This window comes from Alexandromys fortis, unplaced genomic scaffold (assembly GCF_014885135.2).
Source record: "Alexandromys fortis isolate MF-2015 unplaced genomic scaffold, M_Fortis_MF-2015_v1.1 scaffold_78, whole genome shotgun sequence".
In the NCBI taxonomy this organism is placed as follows: domain Eukaryota; kingdom Metazoa; phylum Chordata; class Mammalia; order Rodentia; family Cricetidae; genus Alexandromys; species Alexandromys fortis.
The window spans coordinates 2,462,701-2,487,468 of NW_026067977.1; the positions used below are offsets into that span (position 1 = coordinate 2,462,701).

The window sequence follows — 24,768 nt, forward strand, 5'->3', positions numbered from 1 at the left end:
ATGACATCCCACATCTTTTGGGAGGACACACAAGAGGGACTAAGTTCTGGAAGCCGAGGAAGAGTTGGTTCTTCTGGACCTCTGTTTGGGTGGGCTGGTGGGGCTGGTAAAGAGGCAGAAACACAGCAGCCACCTTGCCAGTCAGAGAATCTGGGGAGACTGGTATCCAAAGCACGAAATAGTGACAGCAGAAGTTGTGGATGCCCTGTGACAGTTCTCTGTGGCAGTCCTTTACAGGAAGTCACACGAAGTTTGTGGTCCATGACTCCCAGAGAACAGCGCCATGAGGCCGCTCTTTGCAGCAAGCAGCTCAAACCCAACCCATTTCCGTCATTTCTGAGACCAGAGGAAGAGTGGGCAGGGTGATTATAAGAGGCTCGTATTTACAGGCAAGTAATCTGATGCCATCTTTTAATTTCCCCACCTAGGAAATAGAAAGTATTCAGACAGAAACACTGTGATTGAGTACTGCGCTGCCTCCAAGTGGGGGGGAGAAAAGTGTCTACTCTGTGGCTGTGGGCACTGGGTTGGCGACAGGCTGCAGATTGTCCCCTGCTGCCCATCCTTCTGGAAGCTTCTTTCCTGTTATGTTTAGCATGGGTGTAGAGAGGGAAGTAGAACTCTGGGCTGCTTCCCTTATCTCTTCAGGAGGGGTAGAATTGAGAGCACAGGAGATGTGGTCTTTGGGCTGTGTGGTGCTGAGCCTGTCGCTGGAGGAATGAGCAAGGTCCTCTGGAAGGGAGCCTGAGCAGTGGAAAGGCGGGTGCAGCTTTGGGGATGGTCCTTACTGGAGTTTCCACTAAGTGATCACTGAGACGAAAGATGGGGAATTGTATCAGTTCAGATGAGGAAAGGATAAACATGTGAAAAAGGGTTGTCTGTAATAAGAAAAAAAATGTATAGCTATCTCTCTATATCTATCTGTCTGTCTGTCTATAATCCAAATACCCATCGATATGAAATGACCATGTGCTAGAAGATTGTAGCTTTATCAAGGAGTGCACATCATTATAAATTATATTTAATCTTTTAAAGATTTCTTTTCCTGCACGTATGTATGTGCATCACACGCATGCCTGGTGCCTTCAGAGGCAGAAGAGTATGCTGAATCCACCGGAACTGGAGTCATGGCCAGTTGTGAGCCACCATGTGGGTGCTGGTAATTGAACTGGGATCTTCTGCAAGAACAGCCAGTGCTCTTAACTGCTGAGCCGACTCTCTAGCCCCTAAAGTATGATAGTTAGATAAGAATTCTGAGCAACACTGCATGTTTTCAGTGGCTGGTACACACAGCCCTGTATCAGAGGTCTGAGAAAGTCATCCCTGAAGTACATTTTGAGACAGTCTGAGACGATGAAGGGGAACAAGATCAGTGCAACGATCAAAAGACTCTGTGATGGTCTGATTAAAAAATAAAAACAAAACAAAAAAGCAAAAAAACCCGAAGCCAGTCTTCTGGCCTAAGTAAAGAGCACAGTGTCTCCAGTGTGTCCAGGCTGAGATTTGGCAGCCATGTGGCTTCAGCGTTCGCTCATGAAGGACTACATGGAAGCGGAGACCCTGCCTAAGACCCCAGCTGAGTGTCTGTGTGTGGAACTGGTCATGTGCTGGCTACCGAGCCGTGCAGGTCTCAGGGACATAAAGTCATCAGAGGCAAAATGAATCATTGGTAGTTACACCTTCTTAGAAGTGGCATTAATAATTTAGCCTTTATTAATCTTCTTCAGGCCATTTCTATTTTAGGTACCACTGGAGGAGATTCACATTCTTTTTCCCCAAATACTGAAAAGATGAATGGATGAAGCTGTGCCCTTGAGTCTCTCAGCAGGCCAGCTCTCCTGCTGGTTCCCTTGACTGTTAATTTGGTATCCCCGCTTCTAGCCCTGCCCTCTGCTCTGTCTTCCAGCTGCTCCTAGAGCGAGGATTCAGAAATATGAATCTGATCTGTCTCCCTGTTTACCTCTGTACCCTCCTCCGCTCTCCAGTCCTGGAGGAAAATTGCCTTTATTAATGTCTCTCTGTGCCTTCTGCTAACTGAAATTGAAGGGTCCTGTAGTCACAGGACAGGCCCAGGCCACCTTCATGCTCAGCCAGGGATGCAGCAAGGCTTCCATGTGGCACGCCCTGCTCCGCAGCCTCTGAAACAGTTCAGATGCCGCTATGCCTGTGAGGCCCCTGTGGATTGGACCGAGAGGCTCCTGTGGATTGGACCGAGAGGCTCCTGTGGATCGGACGGACCAGAGGGTCTCACCCGGCACCCCGCTGCTGCCATCCTTCCTGTTGGGTTAGAGTAGTCGGTGTCTTTCTATCGGGAGCATCAGCTAAGATGAAGCAGTTGGGTTTACCCTTCCCTCACACTGCTATCCGGCAGGTTCTGAGAACACAGCAGTGGAAGAGTAGCTCGGGCACTGGTTCTCTTTGCTGTGTAACGAATCATCCCAATGCTAAGCAGCTTAAAACGGTCGCTGTGTTGTGCTAACAGAATCTGTGGATTGGAAAATTTGGGCCAGGCACAGTGGGCTTGGCTGAGGCCTTAGCCGGGGAGGTTCCTACGGCTGAGAGATTATGGCATACTTTGATGGTGTTTGTCATGTTTGTCGCCCCAATCACGTTACCCCTTTTGGTCTCACCTCCCCCACCTCTGTTCTCTTCTGAAGGGACCATTTTGATGAAAGTGAGGACTCTGATCCAGTTCCGTGCACCTGTGGCTTTCTGTACACAGTGAGGCTTGGCAGTCTTTGCACCCCACATGTCACTAGCCTGTCTCTGCACGGGCATGGCACTGACCTAGTCATAACCTCCATCTTGAATGTACTTTATTTAGTGCAGGTACATTTAGCCCCACTGTGCTCTCTCCCCAGTCTTTGCCTCAGGCCTCGGCCTCTGGGCTGCAAGGTCACTAAGCGGGTGTAGCTCCTGACTTGGTGAGGATTAGATCAGGTCATCTGTGCAGACTGTTTGGGGCTCAGTGAGCCCATCTGACAATGACAAGCTTTGTGTCTGCCTGTCCCCTGACCTGGAAGGGGGTCTGACAAAGGATCGCTTTAGCTTATTCCACTTCCAGTCCTCCCCTGACTGAAACCTACAGTGGGGACTTCCCAGATGCAGTCCCTGATGTGTTGGTTGAAATGCACTTTGGTCTTTTCTGTCTGGAGACTGCCTTGACTTGCTCAGCTGACCTGGTTTAGGTTCGCCTAGACATTTGGGGCTTTCTAGGTTCCCCATCATTTCTCTCAGTGCCAACTAAGCTAGGAGGCAGATAGGCACCTTCTCACTTATCTCTGATACTCACCAGCCTCGGCGCCAGGGAGGGGAAGCCATTAGTCATGTTCTGTGTCATAGAGAAAGTTACTTAACCTTGAAGACCATTTCCTCCTCTGGTGAGTGTAGCTATAATGAAATCGACCTCATTCAGTCCAGGATGAGTCCAGGTGAGGTGACGTGCGCAAAACTGAGGGCAGGGCCCTTCACTAGCCTCGTTTATCTTCATCTTCGGATGCCATATACTTGCTAATTTAAAAACTGGAGAAAAGTGAGAAAATGGGAAAGAGGAGATGTTGCTGTTCTTGTAACAAGTGAGAGGCAACCCTGCCCTCACTATCCAGCAACTCGATATATTATTGAAAATGCCTTGTTACTTTCTAGGGACAGGGTTACCAGCGTATTTCCCTGTGCACATATGCTGCTTTGCATCTTTAACCCAAAGTTAAACATTAATGTTCCTTTAAATACTTCTATACTTAGAGCTTTCATGAGACCCATTTTTAGATCGATATCTCATATTGGTAGAAGTGAGATGAAATTTTAAAATACTCATTTGTTGGCTTTCAAGTATTATTTGCTCTTCAGGGTTCCCCAGGAGACTGGTACAGAGTGCGTTACATCATTCCTATGCTTAATTCCATGCAGCATGTATGTATGTGTGTATGTATGTATGCATTCGTGTGTGTATGTGTGTGCGTGTGCATATACACACATGTGTACACCTGGAAGTCAGAAGTCAACCTTAGGTGTTGTCCCATAAGCACCACCAACCTTTTAGTTTTTTATCCTAAATTTCATTTTATGTGCATGGGCGTTGTGCCTGCATGTATGTCTGTGCACTTTGTACATGCCTGGTGTCCGCAGAGGTCAGAAGAGGTTGTTGAATCCCCTGGAACTAGAGTTAACAGATGGTTTTCAACTATCGTGTGGGTGCTGGGAATTGAACCCAAACCCTCGGAGAACAGCCAATGTTATTAAAACTGCTGAGCTAGCTCTCCAACTCCATCAACCTTGCTTCTTGATATAGAATCTCTCACTGGCCTGTAGCTCAAGTAGGCTTGACTGACTGGCTAGCAAGGCCCAGGGACCTGCCCATCTCCCCCTCCCAAAGCTGGGATTACAAGTGGGCTTTGCCACACCCAGCTTTTTTTTTTTTTTTAAATGTGTGTTCTGGGCATTATTACAATTGAATCCCAATGCTTATGTGTCAACCTTTGCTGACTGAACTGTCAAGCCCTATTTCCATATTCTGGGTATTCTGGTAAATCAGTGTGTCTGAGTCATGTGCAGAATCCTGAGTGTTCAGTGAGCACTGAGGGGTGGGGCTTCAGCTCAGGCCCTCAAGCTTGTGCGCCAGCGCTTTGGGCAGAGCTGTCCTCAAGAGCCATATTCATTCCCAGAGTCTGGATGTTTGCCCACCTGCTCAGTCATACATCTTGAACATAAAATATTGGATCCTGTAGTGAGAGATGTCTGTGCCTGAATCCCAAGGCATGTTTTAAGAAATGGATGTGAAGTGTGTTGGCCGCTCCCTGGTCCTGAACTGCTGGGTCTTGTCATCCAGAGCCGGGCTCACTAAGTTGAGCATAGTGAATATGGATGCACCCTTGAACAATGTCTCGACATTTTGGTCATGAGCCTAGCTTTTAATGGCTGAACCGTCTCTCCAGCTCCGGACAAGCAATGTCTTGAAAGCTAGTGAGGTGACAGTGTGTGTTTCTGTGACTGGAGACAGATGACTCCCCTACCCACAGACCATGGCTCTTTCGGGCCTTGAATAATTCTTTTGAGGGTCTCCCTAGAATATATAAATAATACAGGTGATGCAGTTTTATGTTTAATCTTAGGCTTGAAAGGAGTCTTTGTTCTGTATTGGCTTAGGATAAATTAGCCCTAATAACAGCAACAAACATTTACATTTAAAGGGCATGGGGTGTCTCTTGACTCAGGTATTCAGTAGTATTCTAGGCTTGGGATCTCCGAGGAAGCAACTGTCTTCTCTGGGCCAGCTGGCTGGTGTGTGAAGCATTGATTATGGCTGGAAGACCCACTCTTGGTGGCTCTGTCAGCCGCTAGCAGGTTAGTGTTGGCTGGTGGCACCAAGCCTCAGGTGGGCCCCCATCTGGCCTCTTTGATGTCCTCACACAGAATATGTGATCTGAGAGGAGACAGATCCACCCTCAGAAGTCGGGTCCTGTGTCCCACGTGTCAACCCTACTCATCTTATCAGGCAAATATGGAGCCCCCAGGGCAGGGCATTTGTGCCTGTCTTGGACACCATCCTTCTGGTGCAGTGTGTTCATGAACCTAGAAGGCATCTTAACCTATCACTGAGGTCGTCGTCGTCTTCGTCTTCGTCGTCGTCTTCTTCTTCTTCTTCTTCTTCTTCTTCTTCTTCTTCTTCTTCTTCTTCTTCTTCTTCTTCTTCTTCTTCTCCTCCTCCTCCTCCTCCTCCTCCTCCTCCTCCTCCTCCTCCTCCTCCTCCTCCTCCTCCTCCTCCTCTTCTCTCTCGCTCTCGCTCACGCTCTCTCTCTCTCTCAGACAGAGTCTCACTGTGTAGCTCTGATTGGCCTGGAACTAGCTATGTAGGCCAGGCTGGCCTTGAACCCACGGATATTTGCCTGGTTTTGTCTCTGTCCCCTGAGACTGTTGGGATTAAAGGTGTGTACCACTGTGCCTGGCTGTCACTGAGGGTTTATATGTAGGGTTTAGTTACATGGGCATGCCTCTTTAAATCAGTGGTTATTGGTGATTGAACTTAGTCTCTAGCCCCATCCTGTTCCTGTAGGTCTCACATGGAGCTGAAATTTCCAACCTGCTACTCATGGCCAACTTTGGAAACTCTAAGGGCCTAACTTGAGTCATCTCATTAGCGCATGATATGGTTGGAGGAGGCTCATTGGGTATCAGAAGCCTCCTCTCATTAATATTGCAAGGGAGTTAGGGCTTAGACCAAGGGTATGAAGTGTGTGCATGTAAATTAACATATATATGCATATATATCTCACATAAATATATATACTGCAATTAGATGTTGCATGCAAATGTTTATTATACTATACTAGTAACTAAAGAAGAAATTTTATACTGTACTTAAGTATCACTTTTTTGGGGGGGCAAAGCTTTGGTTCATACTCCTTGTAGAGGAGTGCAATATAAAAAAGGAAATAGAGGGCTGGAGAGATGGCTCAGAGGTTAAGAGCACTGACTGCTCTTCCAGAGGTCCTGAGTTCAATTCCCAGCAACCGCATGGTGACTCACAACCATCTGTAATGAGATTTGGTGCCCTCTTCTGGCCTGCAGGCTTACATGGAGGCTGAACACTGTGTACATAATAAGTAAATAAAACTTAAAAATAAATATAAAGGAAAATAAAATCACTTGTCCTATGGCCCAGTATTTATTTTCTGGTCCTTTTTATGTTGTTATATATGACCCTTGATGTTTCTTTTCTCGTTGGAAAAGTGGGATTTGCCTATTACATAGCAATCTGAAGTGTATAGAAGGCCTTAAGTTGTAATTATTATTTTTTAAAGAAATGGTCCTCATGGGGAGGAACCTGCTGTTGTAGGCTCAGAAAGGAGATGGCCAGGCGGATGCTGTGGACGGAGTTGGGTACTGCTCTGTTGGAAGGCAGCAGAGAGTAGTGTTTAGTGTTGCAGAGACTTTCCAGGGCATTGCGAGTTTGGAGTGAGGAAGCGGGATTCGTCTATGAGAAGAAAGTTCACTTTATTTCTGTGGTAAGGTGTATTCCCTGCAGGGTATGGTGATACATGCCTGTAAGCCCAACATTTGAGAGGCTGAGGCTGGAGGATTGCCAAAAGTTCCAAACTAGCTTTGTTAACTAGTGAACAAGATCCTGTCTGAAAAACTAACATAAACAAGCAAACAAAATCCCACTTTGTAAGAACAGCCCATTTCCAGGGCTGGAGAGCTGTTTGTAAGGTGGCTGCAGGGTGGCGGAGATGGTTAATACAGGAATGACTGGCTGCGGGGTGGCAGAGACGGTTAATGCAGGCATGGCTGGCTGCGGGGTGGCAGAGACGGTTAATGCAGGCATGGCTGGCTGTGGGGTGGCAGAGATGGTTCATAAACAGGAATGACTGGCTGCGGCTACCGTGTTTGTCAGGACAGATGATAATCTGCTTCCGGTCTGCACGACTTGTTCTGACCCTTTTGCCCTGCTCATTCAGGCACTTGACACTGTTTACCCTTGGGTGCTGGGGGTATAGGATCTGTGCTTGTGCAAGGTCTGCGAGCTGAATGCTCTCTAGTTAAACTCATTATCATCTATTGCACCAGACGAAATGAAGCTCAGCTGTTTTCTTTGGACAAGAAAAGACAAGAGGAGAATGGCACTTTGTGGAATCTACAGTTACGATGCATCCATTCATGGAGGCACCTGACTGGCTCTATTCAGAAAAGAGACGTCTTAAGGCTGTCAGTTCTTTGTGTATGTGTGTGTGCACGCACATGTGAGTTTGCACTTGAGGCCAGCATTCAACTTCGGATGTCTTCCTTGATTGCTCTCAGCTTTATTTCCTTTGAGACAGGATCTCTTACTGAGCCTGGCGCTCTCGAGTCTGTTAGACTGTGTACCTGTCTGCGCCTTCCCGGTACTGGAATCACAGGCCTGCGCCTCTGTGTCAGCTCATACACGGGCGATGGGGATCTGAACTCATGTCCTTGTGCTTGTGTGGCCAATAAAGCCATCTCCCCAGCCCCAAGGCAGACAGTTCTTACATCTGAGACACATATTTGGGATTACATGAGGGCATTTAAAACTTCATTCCTATGCGCACTTCATGGGGCTGGTGAGATAGTAAGGGCACTTGCCGTCGAGCGTTGTGACCCGAGTTCAGTCCCTGGAAAGCATATGGTACAAGGAGAGAACCAACTCCGCCAGGATGCAGCCCAGAGTGATGGCATCATAGGGGGTATTAGGTCACTGTTGTTTTGTGAGGCTTCCCCCACCGCCGTTTTTCCATGTGGGTCCAAAGAGGAGAAGCAGTCCAGGAAGGAAGGTGCTAGAGTTTTCTGACCTGCCCCCATCCTCCTTTGCAATGGGCGAGGCATTTACGTAGCTGCTCAGTGTTGGATCACTGAAGTACAAAGCCCTAATGTCAAGGAGACCTAATGTTAGGATTGCAGCCAACTTGTTTTCATAGTGTTGTGCATTCCAGGAGAAGTCAAGTGTTTGCTTGAATTGTCACAATGCATGAGTGTATTTCAATTTCATAAAAGCGCCTAACTCATGTTAGGTGCCGAATACTAACTTTGGAAATTACTGTCAGTTGCCTCCTCTGTGACTTTAAATATAGCAATGGCTGTCATCAAGCAGAACAAGCAGGTTCTCATGTCGCTTTTGTCCTGCTTAGGTGTCCTCTCCCCATGTATGTGCATGTGCAGGGGCGTTTGGAGGGGTGGGAGGGTTTTGGGTTGGAGTGTGTGTGTGCATGCATAGACATACATGTACATGTGTATGAAAGAGGGAAGTCACCTTTTGAGACAAGATCTCTCTTCGAACCTGGAGCTCCCCTTGCTCTGCCCACACTACCTAGAAGTTGGCTGACTCTGCTGGCCAGCAAGCCCCAGTTCTCCCTTCACTGTCTGCCTGGTGCTGGGATTACAGATGTGGGTTTACTGTGCCTAGCCAGTGGGTTCTAGGGCTCAATTGTGCTCCTTATTCTTGTGTGGCAAGCATATTAACCAACTAAGCTCTCTCCTCAACCCTTCCCTGCCCTTTGTAAAACGACAACAAAAAATTTTATTGTTTTCTTTTTAAAATATTTTCTGCTTGCAAGGAAATCTTTTATTTATTTATTATGTATACAGTGTTCTGTCTGCCTGAATGTCTGCAGGTCAGAAGAGGGTGTCAGATCTCATTATAGATGGCTGTGAGCCACCATGTGGTTGCTGGGAATTGAACTCAGGACCTCTGGAAGAACAGCCAGTGCTTCAACCACTGAGCCACCTCTCCAACCCCCAAAACCTAATTATTTTCTTGTTATTGTTAGCATAGCTGGCCTTTGGGAGTCTGTTGTCCTGCAGATTAGGCTAGCTTGCTTTGAGGCCCAAAGGCCCTGTGGGCTAGACTGAGCTGGGCCCACTAGCATTGGTTTTGTCCCACCTCTGTAGCAGCTGAGTCTGCTTAAGCTGAGTTTCTACTGGGAAAAGGAAAGGTTTCGTGGGAGTGGACTGCAGTGTTGAGTAGGTGTGAGCAGCCGGGATGTGGTCATTCACAGGAGGCTACAGAAATGTCCTTGAGCAGTTATTGACCAAGGTCAGTCTCCAGATCCAGGTCCATGCTAGTTTGAGACTTAGCATCTTTTTACTGAGTGCTTTGTAGACATCTAATCTTTTTCATCTTGTGCATGAGGAAACTGAGGCTTGTAGGCCTTAAGTGCCTTACCCAAGGTCCCAGCAGCTGATAAGTGACAGAGCCAGCATTGCAACATTGTCCTCTCTGAAGTTCTTTTGTAAGATGAGACCAGGGTCTGGAGATGAAAATGGGTACCAAGGTGACTCAACTGTATCTGGGCTGAGCTGTGCTGACTTCTAAGGTGGCTCTCCTTGTTCGAGTGGGTAGATACAGCAATCCATTTCCTCCTCCTCCTCCTCCTCCTTGTTCTCCTTCCTCCCCTTCTTTTTTAACTTTTCAAGACAGGGTTTCTCTATGTGTGGCCCTAGCTGTCCTAGAACTTGCTCTGTCTCTGGTCTCAGGCTGGTCTCTTAACTCACAGAGATCAACCTCTGCCTCCCAAGTGCTGGGATTAATGACATGTGCCACCACCACCCAGTTAGTAATCCATTTTCTATTGCTGTACCAAAATCCTAAGGCAGAGTGTTCCGATTTATTTGTTTGTTTGTTTATTTATTTATTTATTTTCTTTAGATTTTATGAGACAGGGTTTCTCTGTAGCTTTGGAGCCTGTCCTGGAACTAGCTCTTGTAGACCAGGCTGGCCTCAAACTCACAGAGATCCACCTGCCTATGCCTCCCAAGTGTTGGGATTAAAGGCGTGCGCCACCACCATCCAGCTGGAGTGTTTTGTGTTAAAAATTGGTTTCTTTAGCCCATGGTTGGTTGGTTCTGTGTGTTCTGTTTCTGGTGAAGGCCCTCTTGAGTGTGTCACATCATGGTGGATGGTGTCCTGGCTGGAAAGTGTAATGTGCAAGAGTGAGGAACCATCATATAGTGGGGCCGGAGGTCAGACTTGGAGGATTTTAAACACACACACACACACACACACACACACACACACACACCACCCTTGTGGAAGTTAATTCATCCCAGCTGTTGACATTGATCCCTTCCAGTGTTCCCATGTCCTCTTGACCTTGTCCTAGGCCCCTGTCTCTTACAGGTTCCACCCATCGCTTCTCCTCACCAGCATATGAACCCTTATGGAACACACTCAGACCCTGTCGAAAACATAGCAGATGCCATGGGATGAGAACCTTGAGTCTCCAGATTTAACTTTTGCCCCTCCCTGCAAGAGGATGCAATGTGAAGGACATAGGGTAGGCAGAGGCGGAAGTGACCCTGGAGAGCTGTGCCTGAACCAAGAGGCAGGGACTTGATGGGCCAGTCAGAACCAAGAGCCCAAGAGCAGCTAACCCTGGTTCAGTACTGCTATGCGCCGCCCCTCTGTGCCAGCTGGTGGGAATCTGCCCTGCTTCACACCCCCGCTCACTCCCATTGCCAGATCTGCTGGCGTCTGTTTGTGCAGGGAAGAGGAGCTGCTCCTTGGGATGAGATGGAAGAAAGAATGCAGCACTGCCCCACCACTCCCCAAATAAAAAAGACTCAGTGGCTTTCTTGGGCCCGCCCCGCTAATCATGGGAGAAACATTTAATTTCAACCAGATTACAAGGAGGTTGCTTTTATTTGTTTTTGGCTGGATTTGTGCCAAGGATTCAACTTTTCCTGTTCATTTTATTAAAAACTTTATAAACAGTATTAATAAATAGATATAAAACTGCTGTATAAATGACAGAGAGACCAAATGAAATTCACAAGGGTCAGCGTTGAATAAGTAACAGAGCCGCGTCCTTGTGCGATCAAATGCTCATGTATGCAGATTAGATCCAGAGCTTTACTACAGTGTTTTAATTAATATTTATAAATCACAGAGTGCCTTGGAAAGGGCCAGTAACCTATTTATATTGCCATCATGTCACACAATAACAGATCCTCTGGGGAGTGCTGTCTGTTTTGCATTTGGTAAGAAAAGTAAGCACGTTGTGTCTGTCTCCCCTTAGGTGTGGTGTCTGCACAGCGACAGGTCACCGTCCAGGAAGGACCCTTGTACCGCACAGAGGGTTCCCACATCACCATTTGGTGCAATGTGAGTGGCTACCAGGGTCCCTCTGAGCAGAACTTCCAGTGGTCCATTTACCTACCCTCTGCTCCGGAACGTGAAGTCCAGATCGTTAGCACAGTGGACTCGTCCTTCCCTTACGCCATCTACACCCAGCGAGTCCGAGGCGGGAAGATCTACGTGGAAAGAATCCAGGGGAACTCGGCCTTGCTGCACATCACAGAGCTGCAAGCCCGGGATGCTGGGGAGTATGAATGTCACACCCCCAACACGGATGAGCGCTACTTTGGGAGCTACAGCGCCAAGATGAACCTAGTGGGTAAGGAGACATTGCTTTCGTGTGGCCGGTGTCAGCCTGAGCCCCTTCTGTTGCCATGCACCTTTGCTGAAAGACAGACTCCCCAAATATCTTAGGATGCATAGGGGAGCATAAGTGAACACCATTTCCATGTACACTTGTGAACACTATTTGAGGCTGACACTTGGGAGTTCTTGTGCAAACGTTAAGAACCTCATTGATTAACCAGGCCTTTCCTGGCCAAGGGCAATATGAGTATGTAAGGGCAAGATCCGGGAGTGGTGCCTCATGCCTCTCATCACAGCATCCAGGAGGCCAAGGCAAGGCACCACCCTGTGGCAACGACATTTGGGGGTGACAATTTGGAGGGATGGCTCAGAAGGTAAAGGGGTAAGGTCAGCGGGAAGAGAGCAAAGCCCCTAAAAGAGCAAGAGCAAAAGTCCCACCCTCCAGAGGCGGGGACAGTGGCAGTAGATAGATGCTGACAGGAGGATCCCTGCCGGAGGGCGGTAATGTGTGTGAGGGCAATCTCCGGAGAGTCCCTGCTCAGATAACCCAGTGAATTCCAGATGCTCAGAGGGGACAGAGAGCGAGAAGGGAATGAGACCATTCGAGATATAGTAAGTGATTTTAGTGATTCTCAGACAGTAATGGTTCTTCTGGGAACTGAGTGGATCTCAGAGACAGACGGGAGCTTGTGACTGAAGCTGCCCATGAACAGTTGTGTTCTTTAGTCTCCTTCCCTGTTGATCTGAGTTCAATTAATAGAAAATCCAGCGAAGAAGCAGAAGGTGAGAGCTTCTTCAGCAGGCCTGCTCTTTGGGCAGACACGCACTGGAATAGCGCTGCTTGAAGCATCCACTACTGTCCAAAGGGTCTGTCTTTAATATGAAGTAATCGACAGAAAGTGTCCCTATTTTGGGGTGCAATTCCCTGGACTTCATCTCTCAGAAATGATGAGGGAAAAGGACAGGTTTTGAGGTCTGGGGAGAGAGTAGGGCTCTGGGTACCGAGACCTCCCTGGCTGCGTGCTAAGAAGCTACAGACTGCCTATCTCTCTCAATGCTCTCTGTGCTGGAGAGGATTTGTAAGCAGGAAGAGTCGGGAGCATTTAGTGTGGGCCCCTCTGGTTACCACTGCCAGTGAGAGAGGGCAGATAGCAGCAGGACTGTTCTGATTTGTACCCAAGTCCTGAGCTCGGCAGGACCTGTTGGTGGGGCTTTTGTCAATAAGGACACTGCCTTTGCTTCTTCTTCATTTCTGTAATGAGCCTCTAAAGTAAGAGGACTTTAAACATCAACCTTGGGACAGGAACAGGGAGGAAAACATGCCCCTGTCATGACTGGAGTGCCTTTATCAGGCAGCAGAGGCAGCGGAGTAGGGTGACGTATAGTCTTCAGGAAGATAAAGGTCGGGGAAAAAAAACCCAGTGACTGGACACAGCAGTGTCTTCATTTGCCCGAGTCCTCTGTGTACAGCTGTGGTCACTTGGATGAATCCTGTGAAGGCACAGGGGTGCAGCCAGACTTAGTGGTGCCCATTTGTAATCTAGCCACTTGGAAGGCTGAGCTGGAAGATCACAAGTTCGAGGCCACCTTGGACAACATTGTGAGACTCGGTCTCCAAAATAAGAGATAGACTGTGGGGATTGGAGCCCAGTGGTAGAGTACTTGCCTATTCAAGTCCTAGGCTCTTTCCCCAGGACAAGGGGAAAATAGGGAATGATGATGGTTTTCTCTAGTCCCACTCCCCAGTCCCACATCTCAGGACAGTGAGCGGATGAGGTGAACTGGGAGATGGGATGGAGAGGAGGGTCCAGAAGGGAAGAGGAAAAGGGCTGTTTAGGAATGGAAAGCCAGAAGGTCCAGGAGCCGTTCCCAGTCAGAAGTGAGGTGAAGGTATCTCAAAGCAATACCAAAACCAACATCAAATCTTATTAGACCGCAGCAATTATTCTTACACAGTTTTCTCAGGGAATTTTTTTGTTGTATACATTTTTTTAAAATAAAGTCCATCTTTGCTCTGAGTGTTATTAAAATACCAAGCAGGTGTCCGTGCCAAAAATATTATCTTGGCTACCATAAAAGAAAAGTGTATTTAGGTTTATATGCCTTTCGGGGTTGTCTGTGGCCTCAAATCGATTGTTAGGGCTGCTTTTGTTGAGGCAGTAATAGTGGTTTCTGTGTAGAGTAGGGCCCTTGCCTCTCGGAAAGTGAGTCTCAGATTCTGTAGCCTTGTAACCTTTTTCTGTTGGAACTTTCTATGTTACAGTGATCCCAGATTCCCTGCAGACCACAGCTGTCCCCCAGACTCTGCACAAAGTGGAACAGGACCCACTGGAGCTCAGTTGTGAAGTGTCCACTGAGAGTGACCAGCACAGCCACCTCTCAGTATCCTGGCTTCGGCGGAAGGGTGGCGAGAAGCCCGTGGAGGTCATTTCCCTGAGCCGAGACTTCATCCTGCACTCCAGCAGTGAATACACCCAGCGGCAGAGCCTGGGGGAGGTGCGGCTGGACAAGCTGGGGAGAACCACCTTCCGCCTCACCATCTTCCACCTGCAGCCCTCTGACCAGGGCGAGTTCTACTGCGAGGCTGCCGAGTGGATCCAAGATCCAGATGGCTCTTGGTACGCCATGACTAGGAAGCGCTCCGAGGGTGCTGTGGTCAACGTCCAGCCCACTGGTCAGTCTCTCTCAGCTTCTTGTCCTTTACCTGGTGGGGAGTCAGACACTAGGAGGGTGTGGGGACACCTTGTTTGGTGACCATGACAACACAGTAGGGTTTTGGGTGAGGTTAGAGAGAACGGGCACACAGACCCAACTTGCAGTGCGTCACAGACAGCTGCCCGTACGGCCCCTGCGCTTCATCGTGTTGTCTTTGCTATATGCTATCATCCTTTATTTTGAATAAGAAATTTGCTTTTTGAAAATGAGAGATTTTGCAGAAAAGTGTGGCTGGAGAGAAGGCTGGAGCGTGGCCAAGAGCACGTATTGCCCTTGCAGGGGACCCAGGTTCAATTCCTAGCTCCCACACAGTGGCTCACAACTCTTTCTAACTTCAGTCCCAGGGGATCCTTTGCCCTCTCTTGATCGCACTTATACATGCAGGAACATAAAATAAAATGAGTAAATATTTTTTTAAAAACAAATTTAAAATGAGAGATACCATAGAAAATCTTTGTGTCTTATGACTCTGGGTTCCCATTCTTGATAGCCATGGATGCCACCCATTTTGATGATGTTTCAATTGCAGAGGACAGTTGAGATGATTAGCCTTTTGTTGGACGTGTGAACCAGCAAGCGAAGGCGATGTTAGTGTACCATTATTTTTATATTAATATTCCTGCCATTTTTTTTACAACTTATAAAATGCTTTAATACATGTTGTTATGTCTGTGGGGCAAGGTAGAATGGCTTCCTCACCTTGCGGTTGAGCGTAGCAGTGATGTGGTGTGGTCCCAGCATGAACCAGATGTCTGCCGTGCCATGAGACCCATGTAGACTGTTAGCTCCTGCTGTGGACGCTTTGTCAAGGGAAGGCCTGGCAGGATCCCGAGGGAGAAGAATGATGTGCTTCGGGCTGAGGTAGTGGTGGTGGCCTGGCAAGCCGCAGCCCTCCACAGCTTCTCTTGATATTTCCTGAGACTCCGGGTTCTCCTCTAGGTTCTTGCACCTGCAGAGCTCCATTGAGAACTGATGCTGTTGTGCCGGCGTTGGCTGAGCTGGGGCGGGTTTCTTATGTGGGCCTGCACCGGAGGGCCTTGTCTCCTCTCCCTGCTGAGGGCTGTTGGTCCTGCTGACGACAGGATGTTTCTGTGTTACAGGTGGCAGTGTTCTTATCAGCACTGTCTCTTGTCCTCCTTGCAAAGGTGCTGGGACATTTGAGAGCAATGCTTCTGAGTCACCTGATACTGAACTTTCTGACTCATCCCGGAAGTCCCTCCTCAGAGACTCCTGGGGCAGGGCTGGGGAAGCTGTGTCTCTGATGGACTCCCCAGGTCCTTCTTCACTGGTCTGCATTCTGTCTAGTGCAGCTACAGGGGGAGCAGGCGAGGAGGATCTCTGGACACCCAATGGGCGTGAAAGCAAATGGAGGTGGAGTTCTTGGTGAGAGGGGCACGCTCAATCCACACTTAGGACCAGAGCTCTTAGTGCCTCCTGGATCTTCTAATATTAACTTTACCCAAGAGGCTTTAGTTCCTGTTTATCATTTGCCTTCCTGCTTGGTCTTAAGATCAGTGTCAAAGAAGTCTGGGCCTAATTTTGAGTCTTAATGCTTTTAAATTAGGTTGCATCAGCTAATCTTCTTTATTTTAATCTTACCAATTTAGAATTAGGACATTTTGAACTTGCCCTGCAAATGTATCCAGACTAAGCCAGCAAAGGAAAATTTTAATGGAAAAAATAAACGTTGATATCTTCACGATGTGTACCTATTCAGGCTCAGGAGCTGCAACTCCACCTTCCGGCCTTTTTCTTCATGTTTATTTTAATAGACATTAGTCTTTCCAGCCCTGAAGGTGTGGTGAGAGGCTCCAGGGCTGCCAAGATGAGTGACATCTCCCTGTGCAGTGATGTAGGGTCTTGGGGACGTGCAGAGCCCCTCTGGGAGGTCTGTTCACCTGTTGGTGGCAGCACTGGTTGTCTCTGTAACTTAGTCGAGGGGTCCATTGTCAGCAGACTCTCAAAGACTCATAGCATGACACACCCATCGTGTCGTTGGACATGGACATCTAAAGACTGAACACAAGTGAGGAGGACTTGGGAGAGCCCTTAGGGCAAGAATAGGACCAAGTTCAAGAGACCCATGGCAGTAGGAAGTGGTCCGAGAACAAGCCCCATTGTGAAAGGAGCAGAATGGTCAGGTGAGGCAGGGAGAGGCAGAAGGGATGCTGTCCTGGAACCAAGGGAGGAGAGCAGTCCCAGAGGCTAGAGCTTGCTCAGGAGGATGAGGGTCGGGTCAGCCATTGGTGTTGCTCACTAGGTCAGTGGACAAGGGATCAGGAAGCCAGATGTCAGTGGGCTAGGAAAAGGGGATATAGAAGAGCTTACGTCAAATGCCATAGTCGATTGTTTGGGTATAAGCAAGAACAGATTGCTCTGCAGAAAGGGGGGTTTGCATCTCCAGGAAATGTGAAGGCTCCATGGAACTTGAGGCATCCTCATGGGATAAGCAGCAACCGGGGCTGCCAAAAGAGGAAAGCCCTGGCGGTGGCCCACTTAGCCTAGGACAGATGAGAAGGTCTGAGACCCTGGGATCCCCTGTATGCCAAACCGGCAGTCTCCTGGAAGGAGTACCTTTTAGGGTTGATGATGGATTATGAATCACTGTGTTTTATTGATCAGAGGGCTAATAACAGTGGATAACGTGGGCACGGTCTCATCTGGGTACATTGCCCTATCAGACGGTAGCAGAATAAAATCCTTTTGCTTTCTGCTGTTGTCTCCCAAAACTGTTTCATATGAGATGGGGCGGAGGCCACAGCTGACATGTCACAGGTATTCTTGAGAGGGCTTTGGGTAATACAGGGAGGAGCTAGTCACGGGCAAGAAATGGTGTCTGACTCAGGAGACTGACCTGTGTGGAAGGAGGGGATAAAGAGAATACATGCTGAGTGGACTGGAGAAGAGCAACGCTTCCTTGGCTCACACGGTCCATTTCCACGGGGAAATAGGACGCTCGTGTGCTTGAAGAGCATGGGGGATGGGCTCGGGACATCTCGAAGATGGTAGTGATGGCCCGGAAATGCCGCAGAGGGAAGGCCATTACGGCATTGAGGTTGTTGAGTGCTTAGACACTCACACTCCACCATGATGGGATTTCCCTCTGTGGTCTCTTCAAGGAGCATAGCTGGAACTGAAAGGAGTTAGGAGCTGTGGGCTCCCACAGCAAGGGAAGATGGTGCCGCTTCCCCGAGTCCTAAGTCCTCTTCCTGTCCCCTCACCTCCACTGTGAGTGCCTCCCTCTACAGGGTGAAGTCTCTTAAGGGGACCATCAACTACTACTGTTTCTTGGAGATCATGGCATTGTTTGCAGTGGTGATACCGCTGGGCCTAGATAGATAACAGCTCTTGGGAGAGCTCCTGCCTTGATCCTTGGCCATTTCCAGAGGAGGTTGACTGTTAGTGGAAGTAGATTCTGTGCTGCTCTGTCTGAGTAAAGTCATGACCAGCGGGTTGTAGGCTGGTGCAAAGACATTTTGTGGGATGCAGCTAGTTTGTCTTACCCACATCTAATTTTCAGTGTTCTTATAGTGGTAGAGAAGAATCTCAGTAAATTCACCCGAGTTTTTTTATTTATTTATTTATTTATTTATTTATTTATTTATTTATTTATTATGTATACAATATTCTGTCTGTGTGTATGCCTGAAGGCCAGCAGAGGGCACTGGACCATGTGGTCGCTAGGAATTGAACTCAGGACCTTTGGAAGAGCAGGCAATGCTCTTAACCTCTGAGCCATCTCTCCAGCCCCTTCACCTGAGTTTTGATTAGAACTGGGGTCAGCGCCTGATTTTGTCTCACAGACCTCTGTGAGGTGAGTCCTACAGGATCTGCTGAGCAGACAAACGTCCTTGTAATCATATTGCCCTAACAGAACTCAGGCCTGGACCTTTGCCAGCTGCCACTGAGTGAGACTAGGCTTGTCTGCAGGCGCCGGAGGTTTAATCTGGAGCAGTGTGCTCCTTGACAGAGCTCCTAATGGCTGGAGTTGGGTTTTTCTCTCAAGATGAACACTGAGTCGTCTCTGTGGTTAGTGTCATGAAGAAGGTTGGGGAACAGGGATTTCCTGAAGCAGTTTGGGTTGCAGCCCTCATTTGCCCAGAATGCATCCAGTCTGTTTGTGTTCACAGACAAAGAGTTCACCGTGCGCTTGGAGACAGATAAGCGGCTACACACAGTGGGCGAGGCAGTGGAGTTCAGGTGTATCCTAGAGGCTCAGAACATTCCTGACCGGTACTTTGCCGTCTCCTGGGCCTTCAACAGCTCACTCATCGCCACCATGGGGCCTAACGCTGTGCCGGTCCTCAACAGTGAATTTGCCCACCGTGAAGCCAAGGGACAGCTTAAAGTGGCCAAAGAGGGTGACGGTGTCTTTGTACTTAAGATATACCACCTCCGCCAGGAAGACAGCGGTAAATACAACTGCCGGGTGACAGAGCGAGAGAAGACTGTCACGGGCGAGTTCATCGACAAGGAAAGCAAGCGTCCCAAGAACATCCCCATCGTCGTCCTTCCTCTCAGTAAGTAGAAGTGCGTCGCTTACTCGTTCCTGGTGCAGTGACTAGTGCCATGTTGGAGAAGTAGTGGAGAGAGAATAGCTCCAGGCAGAAGGGGCAGACTGGGATAAGATGACCAGAGAGAGGGCCTCTCTGCCTTCTCCAGCCCCCAGTCTGCAAAGCAGCAGGGGCATGTCTTGGCTGGAGATGGTACCTGCAGGCTTGAACTCACGCAGCTTGGTGTAAAGCACCAGCTTTGCCAGCTCAGCTTGGGGGAAGACCAGGAGTCATTTGCTCTTCTGGAGGAGTTAAATCCCAGAAGAAGTGGGCAGAGGCCTGCCTTGAAATCTCACTGAAGGAGAGCTCATCCCTTATGGGAGGATTTGGGTATCATCACCTGCATTGCTAGGAAGGATTTGCTGTCTGGGTTTTTCCAGGTATCAAGGCGGGTAGTTCCCTAATTGTCTCTTCTGTACTGAAATCGCATTGTTAGAAGGCAGTGGCTAGTGTGCACGAAGTGATAGATTCATCCCAATGTGCACATAGATGGTCAGGGGATGGGGTGTCTGCCTTACTGGAGTGTGCTTCGAGAGCTAGGCCTCTCAAGGCTGCTCCAGGGGCTCTGCCTCCGTGCACACTGACCGTGTCAGGATGGGTGGTGCCCTTCTGGGAACCTGAGCGATGAACAGAGTGCATGCATGCTGTGTTTAAAATATCCATGGTGTCGAGACGTTCTTATTAATCTCTTCTCTCACAGTTCTGTTTTTAGCAAAACGTTAATCAAAACTCACAACGCTCTGATTTTTAAACAAGATGGTCCAGTTTAAGAACTAACCTTTAACCTTTTCTTAGCTCCTAGGACTGTTCCTCCTCTTAGCCTTGTAATGATTTCCTTTACATTTTTATTTACACGTTTATGTGTTTGAAATGTTTCTCTGTTGAGTGTGAAGTCCAAAATAGATTGAGGAGGCCTGTCACCCTTCTCTGTCTTTTCATCAACGGGATTGTTTCCTGTCATGCTTATTGTACTTACCACACACACACACACACACACACACACACACACACACACGTAACCTTGAACTCTGGTGCTTTTCTTGCAATTGCATGGTGCTTTGCATAGAGTAGGTGCTTGCTGAATATATGTACAGTTGAAACGATCAGATTGAATGCCCACACTCTTTATCCTGTTTTCCTGTGCCTGCCCTAACCACAGACTCCGTGCTTTTAAACTAATCTCTCCTTGTTTCGTGAGGGTGGCATGAAGGGCGGCCACCCTGTTTGCTTCCTCTATCTTTGTACTAAAAGATTTCCCCCAGCCCTTCCAAGAACTTGTTTGATGATCTGTGGCCTGCTATATTGCTTTTCCAGCAGATAACTGGGTAGTTAAAGTCCCCCAGCAGCACCAGATCCTGCCCCAAGGCCACTTGGGTAAGTCTACTGAAGAACAACAATCAATCGGTAATGGTGATAATGCCCTGGATTTTAATGGCACCTTTCCTCCTAAGAACCCAAAGTGCTTCTGCATAAACGATCTCTCTGCTCTCAATCCTCCAATCTCCGTCCAAGCTAGCGTTACATCCATCTTGTGAATGGAGACGTCAGAGCACACCCAGGGAAGTGTCTGATCCGGTTGTGCAGTTAGCGGTTGAGATTGCGATTGCATTAGGAACATTTGCTCTAACTCCGAACCCGCTGCTCTGCGCTTAGCCTGTGCTCCGCCGGCAGCCTCCTGATTGGGAATTTCATTTATGAACACACACTCAGATTTTGAATGATTCTGTCCTAGTTTTCATTCAGTCCGGAGGATTTTACCTTGTTCTAAGCCTGGGAACCCGGATAAATAGTTACAGCGTGCAGTGCAGCAGCAGATCCGTGTTTGTTCAGGCCTCGGCTGCCAGAGGCTTTCCTTCTATCTAGGTTTTCAGGGCTTCCTCCAAATAGCCATCCCAAATGTCCTTAGGAGTCCACTGGGGTGGCAGTAGTGCATACGACTGATGTCCGACAGGTCGCTCTTCTGCATGAGACAGACCAGAGGGTTTTCTTCCTTGATCCTGAAGCTGTCTTCTGCATCTCACCTCCAGCTGAAAACAGTGGGGAAGGATATTGGTGATGACGAATAACACCTGGGGCTGTAACTCAGCAGTGGAATGCCTGTGGAGCATCCATGAGCCTTAGGTTCAGCCTCATTTCTGCCCACTTCCCCATTTCCTTTCTCAGTGTCATGATCCTAAGTAGACACTAGGTAGAGTCCCAACTGTGCACTTGATAACTGAGGCTTGGTGAGAACACCAGGATTCCAGTCAGGAGGCAGGCAGGGCAGCCAAGCTCCGAAGCCCTGCCGACAAGAGCCTTGCCCTGGGCAGGCTGTCCTCTGAGGCCTGCTCTTCCCACATTGTCCAGACCCACTTCCTGTGGAGCAAGCACAGCCTACTCACTATGACAAACGCTAGGCGCTGAGGCCCGGTGCTCTTCTTTGCAGTTTCTGTCTGTGGGGAAATGAAGGGGAGAACAAAGTGGATCCAAATGCTGCAGTAATCGGGTGTGCTTCTTGATCTGGGGTTTGACTTAATCGATTGTCAATGGTGCCAAGAAAATTGAATTCAAATTGATTATGACACTGTGTTGTGTTGTTTAATTTATATGAGCTTATTGAACTCAATATAGGTAATTCTACAAAATAATATATGCATAATTAGGAAAGTGTTAGCCATGCTGTTTATGAAGGCAGAAATATCCGAGTATAGTAAGATCAGTCATGATTGTGGACACCGCCTTTAAAAAGCGCACTGTGTGTTACACAGTCTGTGTGATTGTCTTACTTGCTTTTTAATCTTTTGTAAGTTAGAAATGGTATCTTACAGAAGAAGCAGCTGAGGCTTGTTGAGCTTGAATCATCCCCTTGACTGAAACCAGCTATCCAAAGGAGTGGCAAAGGCTAGACCAAGCTAGGCTGGGAGTGAAGTTCTTATCCCCACCTTAGCTTGGCAGACTGTCAGGGTGGCGAGCAGAGGTGCCCCAGGGCTGAATGAGTGGGTAGAACAGGGGAGGGGCGGATGGTGAGCTTCTGTGTTAATGAAAACATGAAACTTCGCTCCCCACACACTCCTGGTGAGGCTAGATCATCTGTGTCCCATTTTCCACACACAAGCACGTGCCATCTTCCAAGTACTTCCTGACATCTTTTCTACTTCCTAATATTTCCCCGAAGGATTCAAATGGCACACTAAGGATTTTATAGCTTTTGTTTGACTGCTGTAGCTCCGGTGTGGTCGGATTAGGAAGTTTTTCCTCATGCCGAAACTCCGAGCCAAAAGCCTTGAACTGCATCTGAACAGGTCACCCAGAAATAATTTTATGCTATCAACACCTGTCATTGTATTGAATTTCTCAGGTTCTGATTTACTCTTAGGTCTTAGGAGCTCATTATCCCAATCCACTCCACAAACAAAGAGCATTCTAGACTACCAGATCTAGGAGGCAATGCCTGGTCTGCACCAGCCAGATCTTAAAGCAGTAAGTTGTCAGAGCAAATCAGAGCTTTGGCTCCTTTGACCAAGTCATGGGATTCGGTTTGCACCCTTCTTCCTGTGTCATCTGTGAGGGGGGCCCTGGAGATCGTAAACCCCCAGTGTGGCACTCTCTCTCCTCCCCAGAAAGCAGCATTTCCGTGGAGGTGGCCAGCAATGCCAGCGTCATCCTCGAGGGCGAGGATCTGCACTTCTCCTGTAGCGTCCGCACAGTGGGCAGACTGCAGGGCCGCTTCTCTGTCATCTGGCAGCTTGTGGACAGGCAGAACCGCCGCAGCAACGTCATGTGGCTGGACCGGGACGGCACCGTGCAACCGGGCTCGTCCTACTGGGAGCGCAGCAGCTTCGGAGGCATCCAGATGGAGCAGGTGCAGCCCAACTCCTTCAGCCTGGGCATCTTCAACAGCAGGAAGGAGGACGAGGGCCAGTACGAATGCCATGTGACCGAGTGGGTACGGGCTGTGGATGGAGAGTGGCAGATCGTGGGAGAGCGCCGTGCCAGTACCCTTGTCTCCATCACGGCTCTCGGTGAGTGAGCAGTGGGACCATGGCAGATGCTTTTTGCCAGGCTCCTTCCCTTTTTAGCGGTGTTCTGGTTGGAGGGCCTGAGGAGATGCTGTGAGTGTGAAGATCTGGAGTTCAGGTTCACAGGACCCTAGTAAAATGTTGAGTGGGCCCAGCATCATGCCTGTTGTAGGAGGCCATGTGTTCGTTTCTTGGCTGCCCAGACTCCCAAAATAACCGCACAGAAACTGTATTAATTAGATCATGGCTTGGCCCAATAGCTCTAGCTTCTTATTGGCTAACTCTTAAATATTAATTTAACCCATTTCAAGTAATCTGTGTATTGCCACATGGTTGTGGCTTACCGGGTAAAGTTCCAGCAAAAGTCTCTGGTGGGGCTACATGGCTTCTCTCTGACTCCACCTTCTTTCTCTCAGCATGTCTCCCAGCAATCAGTTTAGTTTTTCCTGCCTACCTAAGTTCTGTCTTGTGCAGGCCTAAGACAGATTTGTTTATTAACCAACGGTATTCACAACATACAAAGGGGAATCCCATATCACATGCCTGTAATTCTAGCCCCAGAAGCTGACAGACATGGGCTCCTTAGAGCAAGCTAGCGATCAAGACCAGCCATATCAGTTAGCCCTGGGTTTGATTGAGAGACCCTGACTCATCGAATAAGGTGGAAGAACAATTGAGAATGCCTGACGTCAGTCTTTGACCTGTATGAGAATAAAAATGCACACACAACCACAGACAAACATGCATATACTCATATGCATCACATCACACACATGCACACACACATACACACACGCGCACAAACAACAAAAAGGCAAACAAGTTTTGATTAGAGATAATGGTATCTTCTAGAATGTTTTATTGAAGGGCTTGAGGAAACTAAGGGTAGATGGTGGGTGGGGCACCTGGGGCTAGGGACTCCTGTTGCCATCCCTGGCGCTGAGTGAGCTGGGTGGTATGAGGACTCTAGTGGATAAGTGACATCAACTAGCAGGACATGGCTGTGGTAAAACTGGCCTGGAAAAGAGAAATGACCAGGTATAGTGATAAGTTTCTCCCGCCCACAGGGTGTCTTACTCAGCTGCTCACAGCCCAGACCCCCAAAGTGTCTGAACAGGATGGAAATCTCATTTCCCACGACACAGCATTTGCCCCACGTCTGGCCGAGTCTCAGTACTCAGCTCAGTTGTCCCATTTAGGCCTGTGTTTTTATCTCTTCCTCTGTGACGATCCCACTTAAGAAAAAAACATCTCCTCATTTGCACGGAGTGAAAGGATACCTTGAGATCTGCAGAAACCATGTACGATTAGATTTGCGCCTCACGGGATATCCAAAGAGGCTTCTTGCCGTGTTATCTGCCAGATGCAGTCCATCTATCACGGTTTCAAAAGACCAACCTGCTGCTTTGCTGAGCAGATAACTTATTTTGTCAGGCCTTCTGTTGTCAGGAAGCTTTGTCAGTCCCCATTCCCAGGGACTGTGTCACCACCTCAGGTAAGGCTGGTGGTGCTGTCGAGCACTCAATAAAGACAGCAGCGCAAGGCGGATCTGCCCACAGCCAAGTCCTTATTCTCCCTTCTGGGATTAGGGCAGCACTGGCTTTATTCT

The 24,768-nt window shown here is 48.4% G+C and overlaps 1 protein-coding gene across 3 annotated transcripts in view; it reads left to right on the forward strand.

Annotated features, from left to right (window-relative positions):
• The window catches only part of Igsf3 (immunoglobulin superfamily member 3), a 90,772-nt gene that overhangs the window by 40,970 nt on the left and 25,034 nt on the right, over positions 1–24,768 (forward strand). Inside the window, exons 3-7 of one of the 3 annotated variants that reach the window (XM_050157557.1) lie at positions 11,529–11,906; positions 14,157–14,567; positions 18,739–19,128; positions 20,476–20,535; positions 22,761–23,162. In XM_050157557.1, coding sequence (XP_050013514.1) covers positions 11,529–11,906; positions 14,157–14,567; positions 18,739–19,128; positions 20,476–20,535; positions 22,761–23,162 — 1,641 coding nt within the window. The remainder of the gene's footprint in view (positions 1–11,528; positions 11,907–14,156; positions 14,568–18,738; positions 19,129–20,475; positions 20,536–22,760; positions 23,163–24,768) is intronic. The other 2 variants (XM_050157558.1, XM_050157559.1) reach the window with 2 other exon arrangements.